Genomic DNA, 24,369 nt, shown 5'->3' with positions numbered 1-24,369 from the left:
ATCCAGTTTTGACAGCTGTCCCTTTCACACATGCTGTAGAAAGCTTACAGCTTCACATTATTCAATTCCCAAATACCTGCCTCATTACCAAAACACGAAACAACACAATTGAAAAATTTAACCTACAGGGGGAATGACAACATGAAACTAGACAGACTATGAAAGACATGTAATTTTGTAAAGGATGTATTTACACATTCAGTGATCTTAGATGCAACCATGATAATCAAAGTACAGAAAGAAACTTAGAGAGGTGTCTGCTGCAATTGCAAAGTGAACCACTGCACAGTCAGTCTACTCCATTTTCAGTACTCAAGGAGAGTTCTATTATCAGGAGAGACATAAAGAGTTAATTATAAAACATGAGAAGTCATCATTTTTAAGTACCTTGAAATCACTCAAAGTCCAACACTGGCAACAGGAGGTCAAACAATCAAATCTAGTTTTTATAAAAACTCCAGGAAAGCATTCAACTTAATAAAAAAAAAGCATCCTAAACTGTTTCTCAATCAATCACCAAACATTCTCCAACTCCAGCCACAGAGATCCCAAGTACTGGAAATTCCATACACACACAGAAACATGGATGAAGTAAAAATAGGCTGTTCAGATTGCTATTTGAAGCATGACTCTCAAAAAAGCAAAAGAAGCAACAAAACCAGCCCTCAAGCCCCAAAATAATGCAATTTTCTGAAAATCATGAATAGGTATATTTGGTGTCCATTAGATGGACTTCCTCGCACCCTACTGTTCCCCATATATTTGTTCCCAAAGCAGTCAGACCTGTGATTTTTGGTGCAGTGTTTGTATACTGTATTCCATATTATGAACTCGATGTCCTTAAGAAAATGTAAATCTCTAAAGTATAATGAAGATAGTTTCTGACTAAAGCCAGAACAAATTAGTTATACTTGAAAACTTTTTGTTTGTATGCCTTGAATTCCCTGCAGCAGCCGGCTCATGACCCAAACTGGGACTCTTTCAATCAAGTTTCAAAGAATCTACAGCCTAGCAAACATAAGTCAGGGATAAGACCCTGAGGCCAATGACCAATTTGTTATATAAAGTAATATCTACCTATCAGCAGTGTCTTTTTTAATGGACCATTCAGTAAAAGCATGTAACAACAACCAAAGGGGAAGGGGGATGAGGGAGTGAGGTAGAAGAACACAGAATAAAAAAAAAAAAAACCAAAAAACACAAGCAAACTAAACTGTCTTTCATGACTTACAGAAAAATCATTCCTGAGAACTGATTCATTTAACTCCCAAAATAAACAGGATCAAAATGGAATGGATTTGAAAATGCATGTTGTAAAATGTTGACAAGAATGCATATACAAACCTGAAAGACATGATTTTGGCAAGCATAGCAAATCACTACTTCTTGTCCAAACTTATATTACCATCCTTTCCTCAAATAATTTCCAGGGCTCTATTTATCAAGGAAAAATCCCCACAAAGTTTTACCAGCACCACATACTGCAGTGCAACTACAGCTGACATTGGGAAAGCAGAATAGGGTAGTCTGTTTCCTTTAGTTGATAAATATCTTCCTGTCCCACAAAACACCATTGTATATGTATCATCCTACACTGCCTGTACTAACCAGTTCTTTTTTTATGCCCACCTGGACATCTCCAAGGAGGAAACAAGTTTGTTACACACTGAACTGAGAGGAATGTTAAAAGGCCCTGTGATTCTGGGAAATCTAATGTAGCTCAAAAGAGCCCTTGAGGGTCAGGAAGGAAAAGATTTAATAGTTTTCAGAGGAATGACATATTGGCCTGATGCTTCTGTGAAATATTCTTGGAAGAAAAAAAAAATTCCATCACACTTCAAGAAATGTAAATGTTTAAACTGTGAACTAAGTCTTCAGTTGTCTTCAAACCTGTTACCATATGTCTTTCCTTTTTGAGTGTACTTAACATTAAAATAACATGCTTGCACTCCTCAAATAACCCATCTGCTGTTCCCTACTTCTGCTACTTTAAAAGCTTGTCAGCTGCTATCCATTGCAGTTCCAATTTTCAGCATAAAATTAGCAATTTACTACTGATTTTGCCTAATTACACTAATTGTAGGCATTACATTCGTCTTTAAGTGTCCCAGCATTTGAAATAATAAGGGAACCCCAAACAGTTAAGATTAAGAAAACAATATCCCAAGTACTTCACTAAGAAACCTGACTCTGTCTCCCTTGACTGAGAATCTACTTTTGACTAATCATGAATTAAAAACAGACAGAAGTGTGGTTTCAAGATTTCACATCATTTGAAACACCACTAAGATATAAATTCCTTGTAACAAGCAGATAAAAAAACAGGGTATATTGTACATAAGGCTCCTCAGGTACTTGCACATGTATTATATATATTGAACAAGATATACAAGCCCAATATGAACCAATGCAACACAAACACTGTTACCTTGCATCACCTTGAACACACCCTCAGACTGAAATGCACACCTCTGGGACTGCTTACACATTCAGAGAGGGAAATCACTGGATTAACAGAAATAAATCTCAAGGAAAACCCAAGCAACTGAGACCTGAAGCCCCCTCACAGCTAAGCACTTTAGCAATTTAGAATATATTATGGCTCCTTCCTGCCTAGTGTCTTTGCATTCAGGGCAGCACATCCCTGCTTCTGTTACAGGAGGAGAAAGTGATCATCTCCCTCAGTTGCCCTTATAGTCTGATGGTTAGGACTCTGAGCTGCCTCATTTGTGGGTTCAAATCCTGTCAAGCTGGAGAAGAATTGAACTTACATTTCTATGAATAGGACAAGCTGTCTAATGAAAGGAGAAAAACCTTAACTTTAAATTAATTTGAACACAGTAGCACCTGATTGAGATTAACTATTCAGGTTTTTGGTGCTGGCATCTTATTCCCACCCATCTCAGTATTCATACTGAGTACAGTATTCATAATCTTTTCAGTATCTTAATCTGTTCAGTAATCTCTTGTCTAGAGATCTTTTTGTCCCTGGATTAAAGCATGCTCAGACTGCAGGAGGCTTCAAAGATTAGCTAGCATTTAGAAGGAGATTGATTTTATTCATACAGATGATTTCTTTGTAAGTAGAGTGGCTACAACCTAGCAATTTAAGCTTAAAAAAAGTTTGAAACAATAGTGCTATAAATATTCAGTAAACAACTTCCTTTTTTATTATTTCTAAAAAAACATAGCTACATATCTATTTCAACTTTAGAGGTTTCTTTGATTTTTGCCAATAGTTTTCCCAATACCTATTCAGATGTCAGAGGAAACTGCACATTTATGCTGCCAATATAATGAATACAGGAGGAACAATCAACTCTCTATTCAAAGAAAAAGCTATACCTTGCTGCTAACAGCCCAATGTGTTTGCTCCTTCCTTCCACTCCTTTAGATAATGATGGGACAGAATTCTTTGGCTCTGAGGAATTTCTTTCTACTTATTGACCTAAGATGCCCAGGGCAAAATCATGATCTGATTGGCCAAATCTCTACCTTCATAGTGCAGGAAGGTTAATATTAATTGCACATCCAAACGTACGCTTGCTGTAAGCTTCAAATATTGAACATGAACTCTAGTAATGCACCAGGTTTCCAAATGTCAAAAACTGACAGACAACATGCTTACTAATTGATTACAACAGAAGAGTTCTGGAAAGTAGCGACTTTTCTGTGTGATTCATGGTGTATCCTATGAGTTCCTTGCAACCTCTGGCATTTTACAAATAATAAGTAATAAACTTGTGAAAACATAGATTCTTTTTAAAGAAATGCATAACAAAAAGAACATACAGCTGTGAAGAGAGCAAGAACAGCACAGTGCAGCAATGCAATTACAGCATATAGAGGTATGCAGATAGGAATAATGCACAAGAAATGAAAGAAACAGGGAATAATATAAATCACAAGCACTATGCTTTACTATTTCCAAGTACAGGGATTTACTATGCTGCAAAGCCATCAAAGTTTCAATTTGCATAAAGCTGGGGTAATGGATCCTGGCAGAAATACAGAGAATACCAAGAGAACTCTTGTAGTATTTAGTTTACTGGGTTGCAGACATAACAGAAAGATAAAGCATAAAGGTATCTGAAGGGTTTACAAAACCAAATAAAGCACCACAGGCAAATAATCATATGTTTCAGTGTATCTAAAAATTAGCAAGCTGTAGAGGAACACAAAAGGATCTCTTTCCAGTCTACTAGGAAATACCTAGTAGAGACTATATTGTTTACAGAAGTCACAAAATAAGAAAACAGACTCAGCAATACACAAAGAAGTTGTGTTTTGTATTTTATATATACGCACGTACACATTGTCAACCATTTCAAGAGCACCACATATAGTTTTCAAAAGCTGATAAATCCTTGCAAAAATAACCCAGTTACATGACGGAATCAATCCAAATTTATATTATTGACCAGATGTGCCTGTCTGGCTGTCAGTATCAATTGCAGAGAGCAGACAAGAAATCTCAATCATATTTTCGACTTCTCTGGGAACTTGACAGCACTAAAAACGAGACTCTAAAAGACTTTCTTGAGATACATGTAACTATTTCACCTTGGATTCTTTAGCATTTTTTGCCACATCTGATGGCGATTCCTACTGCCAAGATATTCCTCTCAAATTCCCTGACCTGTACCAGTACACTGTAATGCAGTACACTGTATTAACACAGAGTCTGTTTTATATGACAGGACCAACAATTTAGAACCACTATGGTGACCCATATGATGAATATATATACACAGATTAATACAAAGATCAGTACTGTAATGAACAACTTGGACAACATGTTTAACCAGAGCTGCAGTATAAACTACTCTGGAAAAGCCATGAACCACGTTTGAAAAACCCATAAATACTTTTTGAATGCTCACAAGAGTAATTTTAAACATTTTACTGAATGAACCTTTGTTCTCTCATTACAACAGAGATGAATATAATAGGGTGTTCTCTTATAACAATAGGGAGTTCCAAAACGACAGTTTCAGAAATACTTCAGGATTATTACTACTCTGAGATACATAGCAGTTGTAGATACCTTATTTACATTGCCAATAAGTGGCAGAAGATGAAACAAGAACAGACAGAAGATGACAGCCATAGTGCTTTGAACATATTTGTCCTTAACAATAATAGGGTATAAAATTAGGAAGCTGATACTTCAATTGCCTCTCAAACCTTGACTTACTGACAAGTCCCTCGGTCCTAAGGAAAGCACGAACAGATATGAAAGAGAAACTGCAACATAGTTCTGAAATTGTGAAACATGGATAGAAGGCCCTGATAAGAACCAAGACAAGTCAGGTGTGTAGATAAACTAGGAAGTGACATACAGCAAAAAGCAACAAAAGCTGTTGCACAGAACTGACTGCAAGCCATGGAAGTTTGGAAAAGAGATGGTATCAACAGAGGTCCTGGTCAGATTTGTGAGGAAAAAGGCAACAGTACCTTAAAGAGACAGTCAAAAGGAGACATGAAATGTCAAGGAAGAGGAAGGAATACCACTATAGTTTCTATTTTCAAACTAATAATACAAAGAAATCATATTTTTCTGGTAGGTTGATATAATAACAATTTAGGATATAGGCCAGTCATTTAGAAGTTAAGAATGAGATACTTCAAAAAACTGCCCAAATAAGCATGTAGGCTATGCGTCATATTATGGATTATAACCTTAGTGACAGCTGGTAAATCACCAAAGTGGAAGACTGGAAGTTAATGGAAGCTGTCCCTAAGATATCTTCCTATAAAGAATTTTATTAGATTTTCATAAGAAAATAAATTTAAAAACAAACAAACAAAACCAAAACAAAGAACCCAAACAAACAAACAAAAAAACCAAAAAACAAAACAAACCCGAACCTCACAAAAGTACAAAATCCAAATGTATGGTTAGATGTACTTAACATGAAAAATAAACAGAAAGAATGATTTTTTTATTAAACAAGAGAACATTTAGCAAACATGCTTCTTCCCTGTTCACTTATTTAGTTGTCCATCAGCCAACTTCAGATGAATTGTTATTATCTAAGCAAATGTGGAGATTCTCTGTTCATGGTGTATTTTACAAAATAGGTTACATATCCATAGAGTTATCTGTAGGATGGGATAAATCTGTCCTAGCTAATAGTTAAGTCCTATTTATCCTTCTTGGAATATTGCATAAAAATAGAAGACACAAACATACTATAAGTCATGCAATAGGGAGAAATTATCTACACAGAGGGTGTAGAAAAAAACAAAGAAAGATCACCTAACCAGCTCTAACCTCCCTTCCAAACCAAATCCTTTATCCCTGTTTAACAAGCCTTGAATAAGCAGACTTGCGCTAAATGGCCAGGAAGGAAGACTGCTGGAAAAAGAAAATAGACCAATCTTCAAATCAACCCCCTCTTGAAATGAATGAGATGAGAATCCAGGAAAAATAAATACAAGAGAAAGCGTAGAAAGGAAACATGACATTCACTCACATAAAATTTTCTGGATATTCACTCAAGGCCATATCAATGATATTCAAAGCATCATGATAGTGTTTCTGGGCTGATAGCAAGAGTGCAAGGAGATGAAGAGAGTTGGCATCATCTCCTTGTAGCTGCAGAGCCTGACGAACATAACCCAAAGCTTCTGGTATCTGATTTAAAAAAAAAAAAAAAAAAAAAAAAAAGGCAGAAAAAGAAAGCACCACTATTAGAAGTATTGCCTTTTACTTAATTGACATCCATAAAATTTTCAAAATGTTCACCCAGATAACATGTAGAATTCTATACACTCCTGTAAGACACTGCTCAGAAGTTTAAAATGGACCTGATGCTCTGCGGTGAACACTGAAAATTAAATAATATATTAACCCGGGAAAGTAAGATACATGTTTTTAAAAAACAGTTCCCTTCAGCCCCTTAAAATATTCTCTTTCAAGTCCTGGCTGTATTTTTATATGATTTTGAAAATATTTTAATTGCAATGTTTAACTGAAATGTACAGTTAGACAGCAACAGTAACTTTTCTTCATGTAGAATTTCATTATCTCCTCAGCTGCCTGTGTTTTTGTTCAAAGTAAGTTTTTTTTTTGTTCACAGTAAGTGTTAAAACCAGGAAATTTAATTAAGCAACACAAGAATTTTGGAATTCAGAAGTACAGAGTCATAGCCTGCTACTCGAAAATATTTTGTGCTAGTAAAGTGACAATCCATTCCATTCTAAAGTGACATAGTCCAAGGTCTGTGCTACTCATTAGCGATGAAAAGTAGTCACCTAGAGAATGTAAACAACTGTGCTCAGGGCTACTTTATGAAATAAACATGACACAGGAAGAGGCTTACCATGATATATAGAAAGCAGTTCCACATTATCCAAATTCACGTGATGTATGGTAGAATGCCTTAAACATACCAGCTGTACAAGCTGGACTAAGCTCTGATCTCTTTTATAGCGTCAAAATGTTTTCCAGTTTTCTTAAACAAGTTTTTGTAATTTTGTTCACAACAACCAAGCCTCATTCCGGTATTCAGGAAGGGCATGGCTACTAGCCAGTATTCAAGATTTAAGCACTGTCAAGATGGTTAAAGACTAGATTCAAGACCTCCACTCTCCAGGATCTGAGCAGTAATTACACATAATAGGTAAAAACACTGTAAAAACTGACTTTTTTCTCTCTAGCAACACAAATGCTGAAGCAAGTGGAATTACTTCTGTCTTATTTCTGATCCTAGAGCTGGAAATATTGGCAGAACTCTGGAGAACTGCATAAGACTGAAGGTGTTTGGAGAGAGTATTTCACTATTTTTTTTCAGTATTTCAGTATTTTTCCCTATATATGAATATGTGCACAAGGAAAACCAGGTTTTTATTGAAGAACTATTCATCTGTATTCATCAACAGATACAAATTCTAATCTTCATATGACAGCATGATACTGCACTTTTAAAACATAACTAACCTGTCTGGATATGGCAAGCTGCAGTGCCAAGTAAAATGCTGCCAAATGATCCGTTGGAGACAAACTGTGAGCCCTTAAAAACAAAGAAACAAAACAAGAAGTGAATTTTCCCCTTGTTCCGACAGGTTAGACATACCCATAAATGTACATATATTCATTTATTCATATTCAGATCTCTTCACTACATGTATACTCATATTTTGGTTTAAGTGGTGTTCATTTCAGCAACTTTTCTCATAATTCTTAATCATCCTTGTTTTAAAGGAAGCACCTTGGGATGTGAAAAATCATTTTTAATAGAAAACAATTATGTCATTTCAGCTTAAATCTTAAAAATAAATCTTTAATACAAAATGATTCTTCAAATAAACTGTACTCCTAAACAAACACTAGATGTCATTACTTAGAATATTTATAATAAAAATTCCTTAAATTAAGTTTTCTTACAAAGAAAAAGGGAAAAAAAATCCAAACACGAATTCCCCAGAACACCATGCCTTTAAAGAGATGAATTATATCAACTTTTTCCCACCTTTTAAAAAAATTGTATTTGTTCTCTTCTTTTTACAGTTTCGGTCAAACGCGCACACTGAGTCTGAGTCATTTTACTATCCCACGGAAATTGTTCTTGTAATACACTCTACTGTTTCCCCCTGTAATACAATCTTTCTGCTGCAAGATAAGAGCTTTTTAGCACAGGGATGCTGGAGCATAGACACAAAAAAATAATTATGGCTGCACCCCAAAATGATGTGTAGTAAGTACTGGGCAGGAAGCCTGGAACTATTCCTTTATTTACATTTGTGGCATTCTTTTAATGGAGGCTCATTTAGAACTACGACGTGCAATAATCATCTTTGGAACATGTGAGTCACTTCCATTGGGAGGAAGGATCAAAACTGACCTTTAAACCACTACAACCACAGAGAACCTTCTGCTTCTGACCTGTCCATTTCTGTCTTCTCAAGTCCAAAGAGCTGTACAGGTCCCTTAGTTTAGCAACTACACCCAGCATGCTTCAAAGCAGTTTTAAGTTATTAAGGGACAGTTCCACATTTTGTTAACTTCACCTGTAAATTGGAGACTAGATGCACAGGTAAAGCCCAACAGCTTCCAGGACCAGACCTTTTTTAAATTTAAATTCTCAAATTAAGCAATACGAAAAAAGAACAAGAGATTTTAACTCAGAGCGTTCTTATTCAGTCACCCAAGTTTCAGATAGTGAAAGAATAAAGCTGTTACTATCTATCTACCATTTGGTGAGGTCTGTGAAACTTCAGTTCACACCAACCACAGGAAAAGCACTGAAAGTCTTCCAAAATTTAAAAAAAAAGAAATTTAGTGAAACGAACACCCCCTCAGTACTGTGTGAAGAGAGCAATAAGCACCTTCTTGAATGGCCACCATCACAAATTGGTCAGCCTTGACATCTGGCTCAGGCAATGGTCCAAAAAGTAAATGTATTTCTTCAGGACATTTATTTCTTCAGGAACTGGCCCTCTAGGTAGGTGATTTTAAAAATCTAGAAAAAAATTATTTTAAAAAACAGGCACACCAAAATACACAGCCCAGTACAGGCTGCTTGCTTTATAAACTGGTAGGAGGTGGAGAATTCAACTTTCTTCTCCTGGAAAACATTTATTTTTCAGATGTGGTAAGAGAAAGTGGGCATGACTGGTGTGCTGGGTGAAAGGCAACATAACACACAACCAATCAACAATATTTGAACAGAGATTGAGAAAGAGTAATTTCACAGTGATAAGAAGCTGAATATTGACATGACCTGGCAATGTGCTTTTACAGGCCAGAAAGCCAACCCTGTGTTAGGCTGCATCAAAAGAAGTGTGACCACAGGGCAGGGGAGGTGATTCTCCCTTTCTCGTCCACCTTCATGACACCCCACCTGGAGGGCTGTGTCCAGGTATGGGGTCCCCAGCATAGGGAGGATATGGACCTCTTGGAGTTAAGTCCAGAGGAGGGCCACAAAAATGACCAGAGGGCTGAAGCACCTCTCCTTTAGAGACAAGCTGAGAGAGTTGGGATTGTTCAGCCCGGAGAACAGAAGGCTCAGGAAGATGTTACAGCACCTTCCAGTACCTAAAGGGGTCCTACAGGAGAGCTGGAGAGGAGACTTCTACAAGGGCATGTACGGATAGGAAAGGGGTTGTGTCTTCAAACTGAAAGAGAGTAGGTTTAGATTAAATATTAGGAAGAAATTCTTCAGTACGAGGGTGGTGAGGCACTGGAACATGTCCAGAGAAGCTGTGGATGCCCCATCCCTAGCAGTGTTCAAGGCCAGGCTGGATGGCGCTTTGAGCCATCCAAGAAGTTGACTCTCAGAATTTTGGGAATCACTATACTGAACTGGAGAACAGGGTCAACAGATGCTGAACTGAAATGGGTTAGCTTCAGACTATGGGCCATTTCACCCCTTGCTGTTTCAAGAACCCTCAGAAGGAAGCAATTCACTATCAGGGTCTCAAAAGTAGTGAATGAGCAGAATTGGTGAAAAACGGTTAGTACAGTACTTTTTGAAATAGTGATGATTAAGTCAGTAGTGGTAAGAGGGATGGATGAGGAACTGAGTTATAAATCAGGAGGCAGAAAGTTCAGTTTCAACATGGAGAAAATGCTGAAGTAGTAAAAAACTAATTAAAACCACTAAGGAACAGGAAGAGCAATGTTAAAATATATTTACATACCAAGGAATTGCTAAGACAACACAGAACAAAGAAGGACCAACACACACCAGCCTCTCTCTAAAGTTACCTGCAAAACACATTTTCAGTCCTATCCCCTCAGATACAAAATCACCACCAAAAAGCCAGGACTTCATTTTCACAATAATGCACAAATCTGTTTCCCTACATTTAGGCTTCTCTCACCAAAGAAGGGTTTTCAAGGGTATATAAACATAAAAGACATATTTAGATGCTGCAGCCCTTTTTCCAGCTTTGTCATCAAGATTTGTTTCTTCTATAATTAGTGTAGAAATGTTCTCATTCACATGTTTATTGTCATTTCATTTGCAGAGTCCACAAGAATGAACTACTGTCATCCCCAATGGCATTGCTTCCAGGTAATGCACTTGGAAGATGACATTTGCATGTCATTGCCTACACTGTTACATCTCCAGATAGAATTTTCATTTTCCCCTAGCTTACTACCTCACCACCTGCACTTCACCGCTCAGCCCCAGCAGCAGGGCCTCAATTATTGCTCTGCTCCTACAGAGATAATTGCAAAAGCCTCCTACACAATCTGATCAGTGGACAGCTCTTAGAAACACTATCTCATTGAACTATGACTTGAAATCTTACATCATGTGTTTTTTCCTTCTAGATCAGAATATTTGAACAAATATTTTATACTAGAGAGCAACACAAATGTCTTTTAAAAAAGGGAAATCCTTAGAAATCAATTTAGGTAATGCTGGCAGAAAATGATGGAAATAAATGCTAAAGAAATACATTCTGTTCTCATGACAGGAGACTCCCAGAGGTGAAGCTGTCATTACAAAATCTTTTACAAGTCTCTCTTTTCAGCACGTAATAAAAGCTTTGCACTACATATAGCAGAATGAAATGGAAAGATCAACACCCACTCACCTCTGAAATGCAAGAAGAGCCTTTCTCTGCAAGACCTCTTGCATCCCTCGCAAAGATGCTAAAAAGGATATATTTAATCAGTGATATGAACGATGATGAGATTTCATTCCACACACTAATTGAAGAAGTTTTAATACATTGACTGAAAAAATGATTGCACACAGAACCTTTAATTAGATGTCTACCATTCTGCCAGGTATCCTTTTTTAGACAGCATGGGAATTTCCAAATGTGAATGTTTATTCCTGTCTTACCATCAGTAGCCTGCAGACTGTAAGTCAATCCCAGTGCCAAGTAGCCTTTTGCTTTGAACTCTGATGTTTTGTCTCCGAGATCAACAACTGCTTTGGCAAATCTTTCAGCTTCTTCCAACTGAAAATATTATAAAACATCCATGTAAGTCTAAAACTAGCTAAATCTTACATTATAATTATAAGAATGCTCAGAATGCTCACAATGTGTACTATGCACACTGAACCTGTTAAAATCTCAGCCATGATTGCTTTGAAGGACTATTTCATTTCTCATTAGACTTAGTTTTCTTGCCAAATACTGAGTAAAAAACACAGATTTTAAGCTGAAATACCTCTTCCTATGGTTGAGAGAAATCTGGCACAAAACACACTTACTGTGCTTTTGCCTTTTTTCTTTTTTTTTTCCAATAAAAAAGGAAAATGCCATCTACCATTTTTGCACTTCATAAATATGGTTCTTGACCCATGAACCATTTATTTAGGAAAATCAATCACAAGAACTGTGGCTCCTACCCTGTATAAAAACAGTATATCCATGCAGAACTGCTTCAAATACTGCATTGCTGAATGGATGCAAACTCATAAACAGAGAAGCAGGTAAAAAATCGAGGTTTAACTGCACACCCATGTTAGCACACTATTTAATAATCTAGAAAGAAAAAAAAGCCCATTTGAATCCATTCCAGTAACAATAAACGCTAAGTACAGTAAGCTACTCCATACGGACTCAATCCATAGGGAACAATTTACAGAACTAGGATATACCTTAATTAAGGCTATATTTTTGTCAGCCTCAATAAGCCATGTTTGTGCTACTACAGCACTTCCTCAATTTCTGTATGTGACCTTTCCCTTCTCTTTTCCTTCTTTTTAAAATATACTCATTCTTCTAAAAATTACACAAGTATCTTGAAAACAACACGATGATCTTCGATCACTTTAATTTTTTTTGTACAGATACACTGATTTCAAGTTTATCTAAAATACAACTCAACTGTCCCTACTATGAATTCATAAACCACAGCTACCTGCAAACATGGTATCACCAGAAGATTATGAAAGATTTGTCTCATTATCTTCCCAAAAGTTAGTTTCCTCTTGAAGAAAATAACAGAAGTTGCATTTATAATCTGTCTTCCAACAATGTTTCAATTTCCATACATTTGAAGCTATGTCTTAGACCAGTATCAAAATATGCTACCTTGATAAACATAACCACTGTCAAGTATTTCAAATTAGCCATTCAAACAGGGATGTACACGTGCATATTCATATCTGTGCTGTGTTTTTAGATATGTCCAAGTGCATGCAATCACTGTGCAAAAGTATTTGCTACGTATCTAAATCAAGATTTTACTACAGCTCTTGCTGAGAAGACAGAGGGCAAAGCTTACCCAGTGCAGAGATCCCATACAGAGCTTTGCAGCAAGGAGTGGAATAGTTGCATCATCTGGTTTCAAACGTATACATTCCTTCAAGACTTTAACAGCTCGAGCAGACTGTTTAAAACATTTTCCATTGAAATTATGAAAAGCATAAATGTTTCACAGATAGAAGATTCCTATTTCCAGAATTTACTTTATTTTTCCTTTGTGAAGGAGACATTACTACACATTTTGGTGACAATTTGTCACAACTCCTCAAGCCAGTGCAAGACAAGACTTCAGGCACTGCTGTTGTTATTTAACTCCTATGAGCTATCATTAAGCATCCCCAGAGAAATATTGGCTAAGAATGTAATTCCAATGGTACACAATTCAGAAAAGTTTTGAGATGCATTTAAAACTTTGCTAGGCCTGTAAACTCACAGCATTTGAGACAGGCAAATGAAAGAGAAAGAATGGGACAGTTTTCTAAACAAGCAGTGTTTTGGTGTTCTTTGGGAGTTAAAACAGCACATAGGAATAGGTCTGATATAAGATAGAATGACACTGCTCCTCTTTTTTTTGACTTATTTTGCCTCTATCTAATCACAGTTTGGAAGATAACTCAAAGTAAATAGAGTTGGAAGAAGAACCAAGTCTCTTCAGAACCAATGTGCTGCTAAATATTTTCTAAGGAAAATACATTCCTTTCCCCCATACTGAAAATAAGCAAAATATCCCCATTGAGAATGATATTTTAGAAAATTAGTTGTTTACATTACATAATGAATGTCATTTATTTTCTGTAACATGACAGGGAAAAGCAAAAGGAACTGAAAACAGAGAACAGCATCTCAAAACTTAAGTTCTTAGTTTAGATAATTTTTTTTAAAAATCCATTAGTTGCACAGAATACAGAGTCTCAAAGGCAGCAATATTAAAGAAGATAAAGTCAGAAATTTCCAAAGGAAAAAAAAAAAGCAAGAGCATCACGAATCAGCATTAATTTGTACCTAAGTATAAAATAAATTAAGTCATCAAAAGCACACTTTAACAAGTTTTACAGGATAATAGGATCTGGTGTAACTCACTACTTGTATTCAATCAGCTTATTTTAGGATTATTGGCAAGATAGTTGTTATCATCACCCAGGTTAGAAGCTGTTCAAATAACAACATTCTTTGTACAGCACTGGGAATAAATTCAGGAGTACGGCATACTTAGTTGATTTAAGGATTAGAATTATTTTCAAAAACACTACAGATGAAAGCTATGGAAGCGCTGAACATTGTTATCAAACGCCATCAATACAAGAATTAGAAAAAATTTAGACTTACTTTTCCTGCTGCCATCAAGGACAATGCAAACTGATACCAGAGATGGAACTCTTCAAACGCAAACTTCATGGCTCTTTCTAAACACTAAATACGGGGGGGAAATTGTTATTTAAGGTCATGTTCTTCAATTATTGAGAAGATATTTTAGTATCTAATATCTAGTAGTATTATCTAGTAGTATTAAGATTTTCTTATAGACTCTAACTTACATGTAATAAAAATTTTAAATTATTCAAATACATGAAAACAGCTGTCAGATTCTATATGGAAAAGAATTTAACAGAAAATTGATTTCCCGTTTACTATGTTTGTTTAAATACTCCTGCTGGTACTGTATTACATAGTCTGAAAGAAGGAATGATTAATATCACCTTACTGAAGATACCATCTGTAAAAAGTAGGAGATAAGTCTTAAGTGAAAATTGTACACACTCTCTTCCTAAGTCGTGAATACTTAATAAGCAACAGTACCACAAGCACTTACAAGTACCATTTAAAAGGAGGGGTGGTATATAAAGATTCACCTTGAAGTATTATTTCTATTTGTAAAAATTTTAACTTCACACTCCATATTCTGCTGAGATTTTAAACAAACTAACTGAATGCCAAAAGGAAAATCTTTATTAATACACTGAGATTAAATATATGAAATTAGTATTATACAATAATTTTGTATGTTTCATATCTGCTGTTGTCAATAAGAATAATTTCATTTTGCTATGTTAATTTTAACCAATCAGGCCTGTTCTAAATAGCAAAAAGGTCAAACACTTTTCTGCAATAAACTGATTTAGGAATTAATTTTCTAGTCTGCAGAGTCCAATTACAGGAAGCAACTTTTCTGCTCTGAGAGCTACAGTGTATATTTTACACCATAAAAACATGAATTATTTTTCCCATACAAACTCAGCATTAACATTACAGAAAGCACAACAAGGTGTGCAGTGTGTTCCCACACTAGACCAGAATCTGAAGCAAAGAACAGCACTGAAAATTAAACAAAAGGGAAGTGCATTATTTGCTACATGTGACTAATGCACACTAGAATTTATCCTACTACAAAATATCCAATATCAAGACTATTACTTAATAGAACTTTTATTATATTATTGTAAAGGAATGAAATGTCTAAAACCAAATACTTTCTAATATTGCTGTAAAAGGTTCATTAGGTTGCATGTGTAGTAAGTTAATTAAATGTCTATTTATGAAAAACAAGACAGGATTTATTTTCCCGTTGGACTTTTCATAAGTGAAAACAAAAAGAGCACAGAAAGAAACAAGTAAGTTATGTGTGATTTCTTCTATTATTTTAGATACTTCACAGAGATGCGTACGTAAGTACTGTAAAAAATGTAAAATTTCTTCTCTAGGCCTTGCTCAATTAAAAATTAATTACCAATTCTAACTGCAGAAAATGAGGATTAAGAAATTGATACTTTAGGGCTTTATAATTTTGCAACTGTAAGGGCACAGGACACAACTGTAGGTTATCCAAAAAGGCCTGAGTTTCAACATACTAATAATATATCTACTATTTTTTTGCTTGACTTCAAGTTCTATTTACTTGGCCCTACTCAGTAAGAAAAGTGACAGGTTACATGACTTGACTTTTCTTTGTAAGATGACAAAACCAGACATAGTGTATGTGGCAGTAAGGGATGAATGGATAGATGTGTTTGTGACCTACACAACAACATGAAAACCTCTTAAACTGGGTTCTCCTGAACAAAGTAACAACAAGGAGTTTCAAAGACATACAGCCTTTAACAAGAACTACATAACAAGCAATAGTCACCAGGCAGACTGCAAGTTAAGAAAATGTTCAGGATAATGGCAAATGACTTAACTACTTGAAAACACATTCTGTACAATCCCTCTCCTACGGAAAATGCAAATGTTGATATTGCCTTGTAAATAATCACAAATCACTATATGAACAGGCTATGTTGAACACACTACTGAATTTGGTTGTTTAGCACTATGGTCTCCTGAAAAGTATATGCTTGAAGTTAGAGAGCTGAAAGATGAAATGATGAAAATGTAGGAAAATGTCTGGACTGCAAAACATCTCTTCTAGTAGGACACTTATAAGCTCAATACCTTGCATCCTACAAAGCTTAAAAACTAACTTGATTACAAGCAGAGTACTTTTGTTCAGGAAAGAATTGACAGTATAAAGCTCCTCCATCTATTTGAAGCCACCCTAAGAAATTGAAAGCCCATTATATACAAGCTGGATAAAAACATGAGCCCTTTTCAGTTAAGAACGTGACTTGGCATTAGAGCAGTTTAACATGGATGAGACAGATTTTTGATCACTTAATGTTCTTATATAACAACCAACTACTTCTGTATGTAATCAGCTAAACCAGAAGACAGCAATAAGATAATGGAACTGGAGGGTGCATACCATTTCCACAGTTAGAATAATTTCCCAATTTCTGATTTAATCTAGAACAGCTCCACTACAGCAATCAAAATCAGCTCAAAGACAATGAAGCCCTAAAACATTAAATGCCTATTATATAACTGAACAGAATATTTTAACATTTCTGAATTTGTGTTTATTGTAATACTTCAAATTATAAAAGTTACAGACTATGGGCAGCAGGATTTGAGGGCAGATATTTTTCTACTCACTAAACTGCAAGAGCTTCTTAAAGTCTGTGTTTTCCACTGTGCTTTGAATGACAAGGATAGGAGGAAATGAGATGTTCTAAACATTTCCTGGTAAGATCCTGCTGCAGCTATATATCTAGAATATCTGTACGCTAAAATAAGTATTGCTTATTATACCAGGTCTTCATAAGATCACTTTTTTCATATTCAGGAAAGATAGTTCATGTACATATAACAAATACATTTTAATTATTCTGTATTGAAAGTATTTTTCAAACATAGTGGAATTATTTTCTTATTTTCAAAAAACATTTCAAAAGAATATACATACAATTTTGTTGGAATATTACCACAAAGATGCTAGACTAAAAGATCCTAGGTTAAAAAAAAACAGAACAAAACAAAACATCAAGAAGAAAAGACCTTAAAACATGCAGTCTCTCCTACTTTCCACATATTTATGGCCCTGCTTTTGTCTGTAATGAAGATCACCACCAGCACAAGAAGTTCCAAAAAGGCACTGAAATCAGAGATCTAAGTCAAGTTAAAACATCTTCCACTATTTAGAATATTCAATTGTGCCCAAAGGACAGAAGGAACAAGCAGTACCATCTGTCAGCTACAGGAGAAATCACACAAGCAGTGAGGGAAACAAGTGCTATGCTTTCCTCTATGTGAGGGGACTGTAAGTCTTTCCTTCTACCCTTCAGGGTAATGTCCTACACTTCAACAGACTTGGCTAAGAACATGGCTAAGAGATACCTCCAGCCTTCCTGATGAAGTCAAAATCCTTCCCTGTTAAGAAATGTAAGAAGAACTGGAAGCAAGAAGTTGTATCTACTGTGACATAAATGCTACCCAAAGTGTCCCAAAGGAGACTGTAAAGAATCCCAGGAACCTGTTATGTTCCCGTAAATATAATGGTTGTTTAACATTCTAAAAAAGACAAAAAATCCACAACAAAAAAAAAAACCAAAAAAAAAACAACAACAACAAAAAAAAAAACCACAACAAAACCATCATGACACCAGACAAAACATAAGAATCAGATTTGGAACCCAGGGCTCCTCCATCCTTGCCCAGTTGCTAGGCTACTATATAAAATGGAAAGGTTGTCAGTCACTTAAAGAAAAAAAAAAATCACAGTTTTCAAGGTTTTTTGGCCTCTTGGGTTTTTTATAATACTTGTTGGGTTCTAGACTGAAATATATGGATGGGCCACCTCTTGCACCTTTGGTGCACCTGCCTAAAACCATATCAAGGGGATAGTGTCTGTGGTGGCAAGTAAATGGAAATACTCCCGATTAGATTATGTTGTAGGGCTGGTCCTGTCTTCGTACTCCTTTGTTCTGTGAAACACCTTCCACTGTACTGATTTAAACTGACTTGTATCCCAACTGGCAGCTAGGTAATACTTTCAAGAAAAAGAATACCCAAACTGAGGGTTTAACATCACGTGAGATGCAGATTAATGGGTGACTATCAACATATACCAAAGAAGAACTAGAGCGCTTTTTTTTCATCTTTTTCTTAATAGAAGTCCTCTATTATGGCAGAGAGAAACTGTTTCTTAACAAATCAGGTCCTGGGTATGCCTTCCCAGCACATATGCTGAAGTACTCTTCGTGGATACCAATAATTAATTGTGGTCGGCAACAGTATCCTGCTGCTGAGTGAGCACTGTTTGAGCAGCAGAAAGATCTGCTCTGCCCAAAGAGCTGTAGCTGTTTCTCAGGTATAAAACTGTTAACAAACTTGGCAGTTTCCTGAAGCAGTTGCCACAATCTAACAAAACACAAGCATGCTACATAATTAAACATAAGACATTGAGGTAAGTAACACATTTCCCAAAGACCTGAAATTTTTTTTATTAACTTCATTTCCTTTTTATTAACTTCAAAACAATTACAAACTGTAAGGACTATGGATCACCTCAAATATTAAGAAGTGTAAAAGAAAGTTTTCTTCTGAAATCCTTTTTCATTCATTACAAACATTTTTCCTAGGAAATTATATCTACCACTTCTATATCCAGAACAACTTCTATTTTTTGCCATTCCTTCTTGCTCTGTCCATTTAATATGTACCCTTTTAAGCAGATCCATGCATCCCCACCTAAAAATCATGTGAATTTCTGTGGCATTAAACATTTACCACACCTTCCACACAACTTCTCTGTTTGGCCACCTCAAGTCACTTGTATAAATTTAGACAGCAAACATTTTGGGGTGGAAACTACCTCCTGTATTTAGAAAGCAGTCAGAATAACAATGTCCTATATTAGTTTTAGCCCTTTATTACTACCACAATTACCACGATTAACTGAAAATATCAACAATGACACAGGAATATTCGCAACTCTCAACAAACCTCTGAAAGCATTTCATATTGGCCTCTTCTTCCCAAGGCTATCGTAAGTAAATCGTAGACTACAGATGCACTTTGCAAACTGATGATACGATCATTCTTGTGTTCTGGTATTCTGCTCAGCACAGCATCACGGTTAGCCTGAAACACACCACAAAGAAAGAAATCAAGTCAGCCATTGTAATTCAAGCTACATTTTCACTCAAGTAACTACCATTGTGTTCAACCTCACAGACAGCAGTTACTATAAGGGATAGAGAGAGATAGTATCTGGCACTAATTTACAGATAGAAAGAATCACCAATTTTATATATTAGTGGCAAGACTGATGGACCTACTTTTAATTACTTCATTCTAATCCCATAAACTAAGTTATGTATCTAAAATTATTGAAGAGTTCCCAGAAACAAAAGAAGGTATATTTTCAATATAATGGATATTCATCTTCTAAAATTTCTTTTTACTTTTTGTGTGCTAATAGAACATACTAAAAGGATCTTCAAATCCTCTATTTCAGTTTCCATAAAATAAGGCTATCAACTTCTTTTCTCATCACAACATTATGACACTACCATCTAACTTGTGAATGGTAACATGCCCAGGATAACCCACAGTCACCTTCAGCAGTTACTACAGAGAAGTGAGAACTAATCCTGGTTCTGGGCACAGCTTTGGAATCAGGCTGTGTTTGCAGTAAGAGTTTACACTTTCAAATCCGTTTCGTGAAAGGCACATTGCAAACCTAATTCCTTAAGTAAAGTGTTCCTTTTGGGAAGGAAGAAAGCTGAGCTAGAAATGGATTAAATTAATTGACCATGTTCAAGAAGAAATCATGTTCAAGAGTAAAGAACAAAATTTGGGTCTCAGAGTAGCTAGTACCTTACTGAACGACCCAGTGCTTCTCCCACTTTACCATCAAGCCTCTGAAAACACATTACCTTCCTATCCTATCTATTTCTAGTTTTCTTGGTGTTTAATATTCCCACTGGTACAAATGCTAGTATATCTGGTAGTCTGAAATCAGAAGTCAAAGATACTTCTCTCTTCACTTCCCCCTCTTTATTTTGATTTCACAGGGCATGGCCCCCTTAGTACATTTACTTAAATACACTAAATTTTAATAGGCAGCTTATTTTCCCCTCTTTCAGATGCAAAAAATGACACACACTAAGGGATAATAAATTTTTTCTCCACTTTAACAGGGTAACATTTTAAGCTCTGAACATACTCGATAAATCTTTAAAATCAGAATAATTAAACAATGAAAATTTTTCAAAGAGATACATGGAGTGTAAAATGCACAGACATCTCAGGAATTATCAACTGAATAATCCACACCTTGGTTTGAAACAACCCCACACATACACACACACAATCCCCACCCCCCACACACCCACCTCCAAACAGACATTTTGCTTTCTTTTGATCAAGAAGTCTTTGGCTTTTCCTTTTTAAACTGCATAAATATTTAGTCAACTTCAAGAACTTCTTTTTAACTCCACCTCTAATCACTATTTGACTCAGCTCCTTGCAAGTTTTGAACAAGCTGTTAACTAGCACTTCTTGTGAAACAATGGTTGACAATGCCAAAGCACAAGGATGTTTCATAATTATCACAGATATCTTGTGTATTTGAACAATCATTTTCTTGATAATTATAAACCAGAATGTAAGTAGGAACTTACATGCTCAGTATTTCAGAACTGCCGTGGTCTCAGACACTCTAAGGTGACAGTTAAACCACAATGTGTCATCTGGCCACACTTGCACACTTTAAGCCTGTAACACACTTGAGCAGTATAACTCAGTGCAGCCTCAGTGGGAGGAAGGATATGTTCAGCCATTTTTCCACTGGTTAAGAATCACACCTAAAGCTGAGCCCAGGAGGTGGTGATCAGTGACACAAAGTCCAGCTGAAGGCCAGTAACTAGCAGTGTATCCCAGAGACTGATACTGGGCCTGATCCTGTTCATGAGCCCAAGTATGTTTGCTGAACTGGTATGTCAAAGGGCTGTGCTGCCATCCAGAGGGACCTCAACAGGCTGGAGGAATGACAGGAACCTCATCAAAGCCTTCAGAAAAGACTTGGAAGTGCAAAGTCCTGCACCTGGGAAGGAACAAACCTGGGCACCATGTATGCTGGGGGCCCCCAGCTCAAAGGCAGCTTGACAGGAATGCACCTGGGGGTCCTGATGGACACCCAAGGTGAGCAGGAGCCAGCAAGATGCCCCAGCTGGAAAAAAGGCTATTGATAGTGCAGGCTGCATTAGCATCAGTGTTGCCAGCAGGTCGAGGGCAGTGATCCTTCCCCTCTGTTCAGCACTGGTGGGGGCCACACCTGCAGTACTGGGTCCAGTTCTGGACTCCCCAGTACAAGAGACATGGAGCTACTGGAGAGAGTCCAACAAATGCCAACTGGGATGTATTAGACACCAGAGTATCTATTCTATGAGGAAAGGCTGAGAGAGCTGTGACTCTTCAGCCTGGAAAAGACAATGCTCAGGAGGGGATCCTTATCAATGTTAGAAATATCTAAAGGGAGGACACAAGGAAGAGGGAGCCAGGCTCTTTCCAGTGGTGTCCAGTGACAGGACTAGAGGCAACAGGCACAAACTGAAACACTGAAGGTCCCCTCTGAAGATCAGAAAACTTTTTTTTTCTGCTGTGAGGGTTAATAAGCACTGGCCCAGGCTGTCCAGGAAGGCCAAATAATCTCCAGAAGTTCCTTCCAACCATAATCACTCTGTGATTCTGTTATCACAACTCAGCTGACATGCAGCAACACATACATGCACTGTAACATGAGGATGTCAGATCATAGAACCACAGGATGGTTTGGGTTGGAAGGGACCTTTTAAAGATCATCCTGCCATGGGCTGGGAGACTTTCCACCAGACCAGATTGGTCAGAGCCCTGTCCAACCCGGCCTTGAATAGGGCTTTTTCTTACTAATTCACAGACAATGAAAGTAAGGGATCATACTACTTTAATAACACAATAGCATATCAAAACACCAACGATTACTCAGTCTTCTCTAAGTGTTACTTCTTTCCCAAATATTGGTTTCAGAATCCTAAATCACATACTACTTCACAACTACTACAGCTAGAAAGTTAACATGCACTGAAGCTGGAATAACAGGTCTCAACTCTCAGAAAGGTAAGTTTGTAATGATGAATATTTTTATGCTTAATCTTCCCCTTTCCCTCCTCCGAAACTAATTTGAACAAATAACTTAGCCAAGGTAAGTCAATCATGTCAAAGATTTTATACTCCCCCGAAACAAACTCTTTTGCCTGAAATAACCTGCAATAATTACTGTAAAAAAAGAAAAAAATTGAAAGCTTGCTAGAGGTATATGCTCTACAGTGACAGTGTTTGATATAATTAGGCAGAGCTAATTCACAAAGGAAAAGCTGTAAGTAACCTGAAATGACACTTAACAAGGCAGTACTTTTAATTTGGTTTTTGGCTTCTTAATGATATGTAAGGAACTACACATGCAAACACAGCAATCTGTAGTCAGATCTTGCAGAACTGGGACTGCTTTCACTTCACGTCAAGACCACAGTTCACATCAGAATTCTGTACATCTTCACTGCTGCTCAGGCACATTACAGAGGCACAGGCAGCACCTCTCAGTGGTAAGTATATGCTGCAGCAAAACCAACATATGATATGTGAAAATCTTTGCCCAGTTGATTTTTCTGTATTCTGAGAATCAGAATCTAGACAGAATTTCTAGATTCTGTCATGAATATTGCAAGGCAGATCACTAGGAATGAGGAAAGTAGTTAGCACTACAATGTAAGTATCTGCCACTTTAAAACAGTTAAACTAGGACAATGTTCACTAAAATGTTCTGATCCTATTTAACTGTAGCAAAACAGAAATTATGCCAAAATATGTAAGCATTTGAACCACCTACAGAACTTAAAAGACTGCATCTCACTGATGTGCAGTGAGACAGACTGCATGATGCCTGAGACTGTACAAGTTTCATCCTCCCAGTTAAAAAAACAGCAAAAGCTCCAACATATCATTTTACATGAGAACATAAAACTGACAAGGTATGAGAATGTCAGTATGTGGCAGTTGATTGATGGCTAGCAGAAAATATAGCAGGTTGATAAAGGTCACAAGTAGACCATTGAAAGGAATCACTTATTGAGGAAATGGGGACATTTAAAAAAAATAAACCAGTAGCAAAGACGGAATGTCAGTATCATCAAAAATCATTTACAAATTTGAGTGACTGAAGTTTAATGCACAGTGGAAGGTACTTTTTGGCAATGTTTATTATGCTCTTCTAGTAGTTTTTGATTTGATTTTTACAACAAAAATAACTTAGATTTTTTGTCTGTCTGAATAGCAACCAACTGGTGTAACAGTGGTTCATACTGGTAAGTGATGTCAAATGAAAGACCGGGCTTGTCCACCTGCCTATGGCTGGAAGGAGGCGAGGTACAGCCAGTCCAAAGGAGAAAAACTCCGTAACACTTGCAGACCTCATCTTGCTGCCTCAGAGGAACAAAAACTTGAGTTTCAGTAAAAACTGCCTGCTTTCCTAACACAAAATGAGAGATAAGGCAAAGTAAGGCATGGGGGGGGAGGGGGAGATGTCCTGTTTTAATTTAAAAAAATAAAAAACAAAATAAGGAAAACACACACAGCACATGCACATTCACTCTATTTTACCTACCATAGATTCACTAATAAGCAGCAACAGTAAGGCTTCTTCTGTATTTTCTTGAGGACAGAAGATGCTGTTCAAAACGAGAATTTAATTATTTAAGCAGAACACATTACTTTCATGAGTAGTTCACACATATATATTAAAAGCACTGTAAAAACTGGAAAATGTCCAAAAAA

At 36.5% G+C, this 24,369-nt stretch overlaps 1 protein-coding gene across 3 annotated transcripts in view; it reads right to left on the bottom strand.

Moving 5' to 3' along the window:
• The window catches only part of TTC7B (tetratricopeptide repeat domain 7B), a 130,028-nt gene that overhangs the window by 53,954 nt on the left and 51,705 nt on the right, over positions 1–24,369 (bottom strand). For 2 of the 3 annotated variants that reach the window (XM_032112160.1, XM_032112159.1), the window contains 8 exons: positions 24,200–24,263; positions 19,501–19,638; positions 14,509–14,592; positions 13,202–13,306; positions 11,808–11,925; positions 11,554–11,611; positions 7,946–8,018; positions 6,480–6,640 (listed from right to left, as the gene is read on the bottom strand). In XM_032112160.1, the coding sequence (XP_031968051.1) occupies positions 6,480–6,640; positions 7,946–8,018; positions 11,554–11,611; positions 11,808–11,925; positions 13,202–13,306; positions 14,509–14,592; positions 19,501–19,638; positions 24,200–24,263 (801 nt within the window). The remainder of the gene's footprint in view (positions 1–6,479; positions 6,641–7,945; positions 8,019–11,553; positions 11,612–11,807; positions 11,926–13,201; positions 13,307–14,508; positions 14,593–19,500; positions 19,639–24,199; positions 24,264–24,369) is intronic. The other variant, XM_032112161.1, reaches the window with a different exon arrangement.

This window comes from Corvus moneduloides, chromosome 6 (assembly GCF_009650955.1).
Source record: "Corvus moneduloides isolate bCorMon1 chromosome 6, bCorMon1.pri, whole genome shotgun sequence".
Lineage (NCBI taxonomy): Eukaryota > Metazoa > Chordata > Aves > Passeriformes > Corvidae > Corvus > Corvus moneduloides.
The sequence above is the reverse complement of the archived record's forward strand: the minus strand, read 5'-3'. Positions and strand labels throughout refer to the sequence as shown.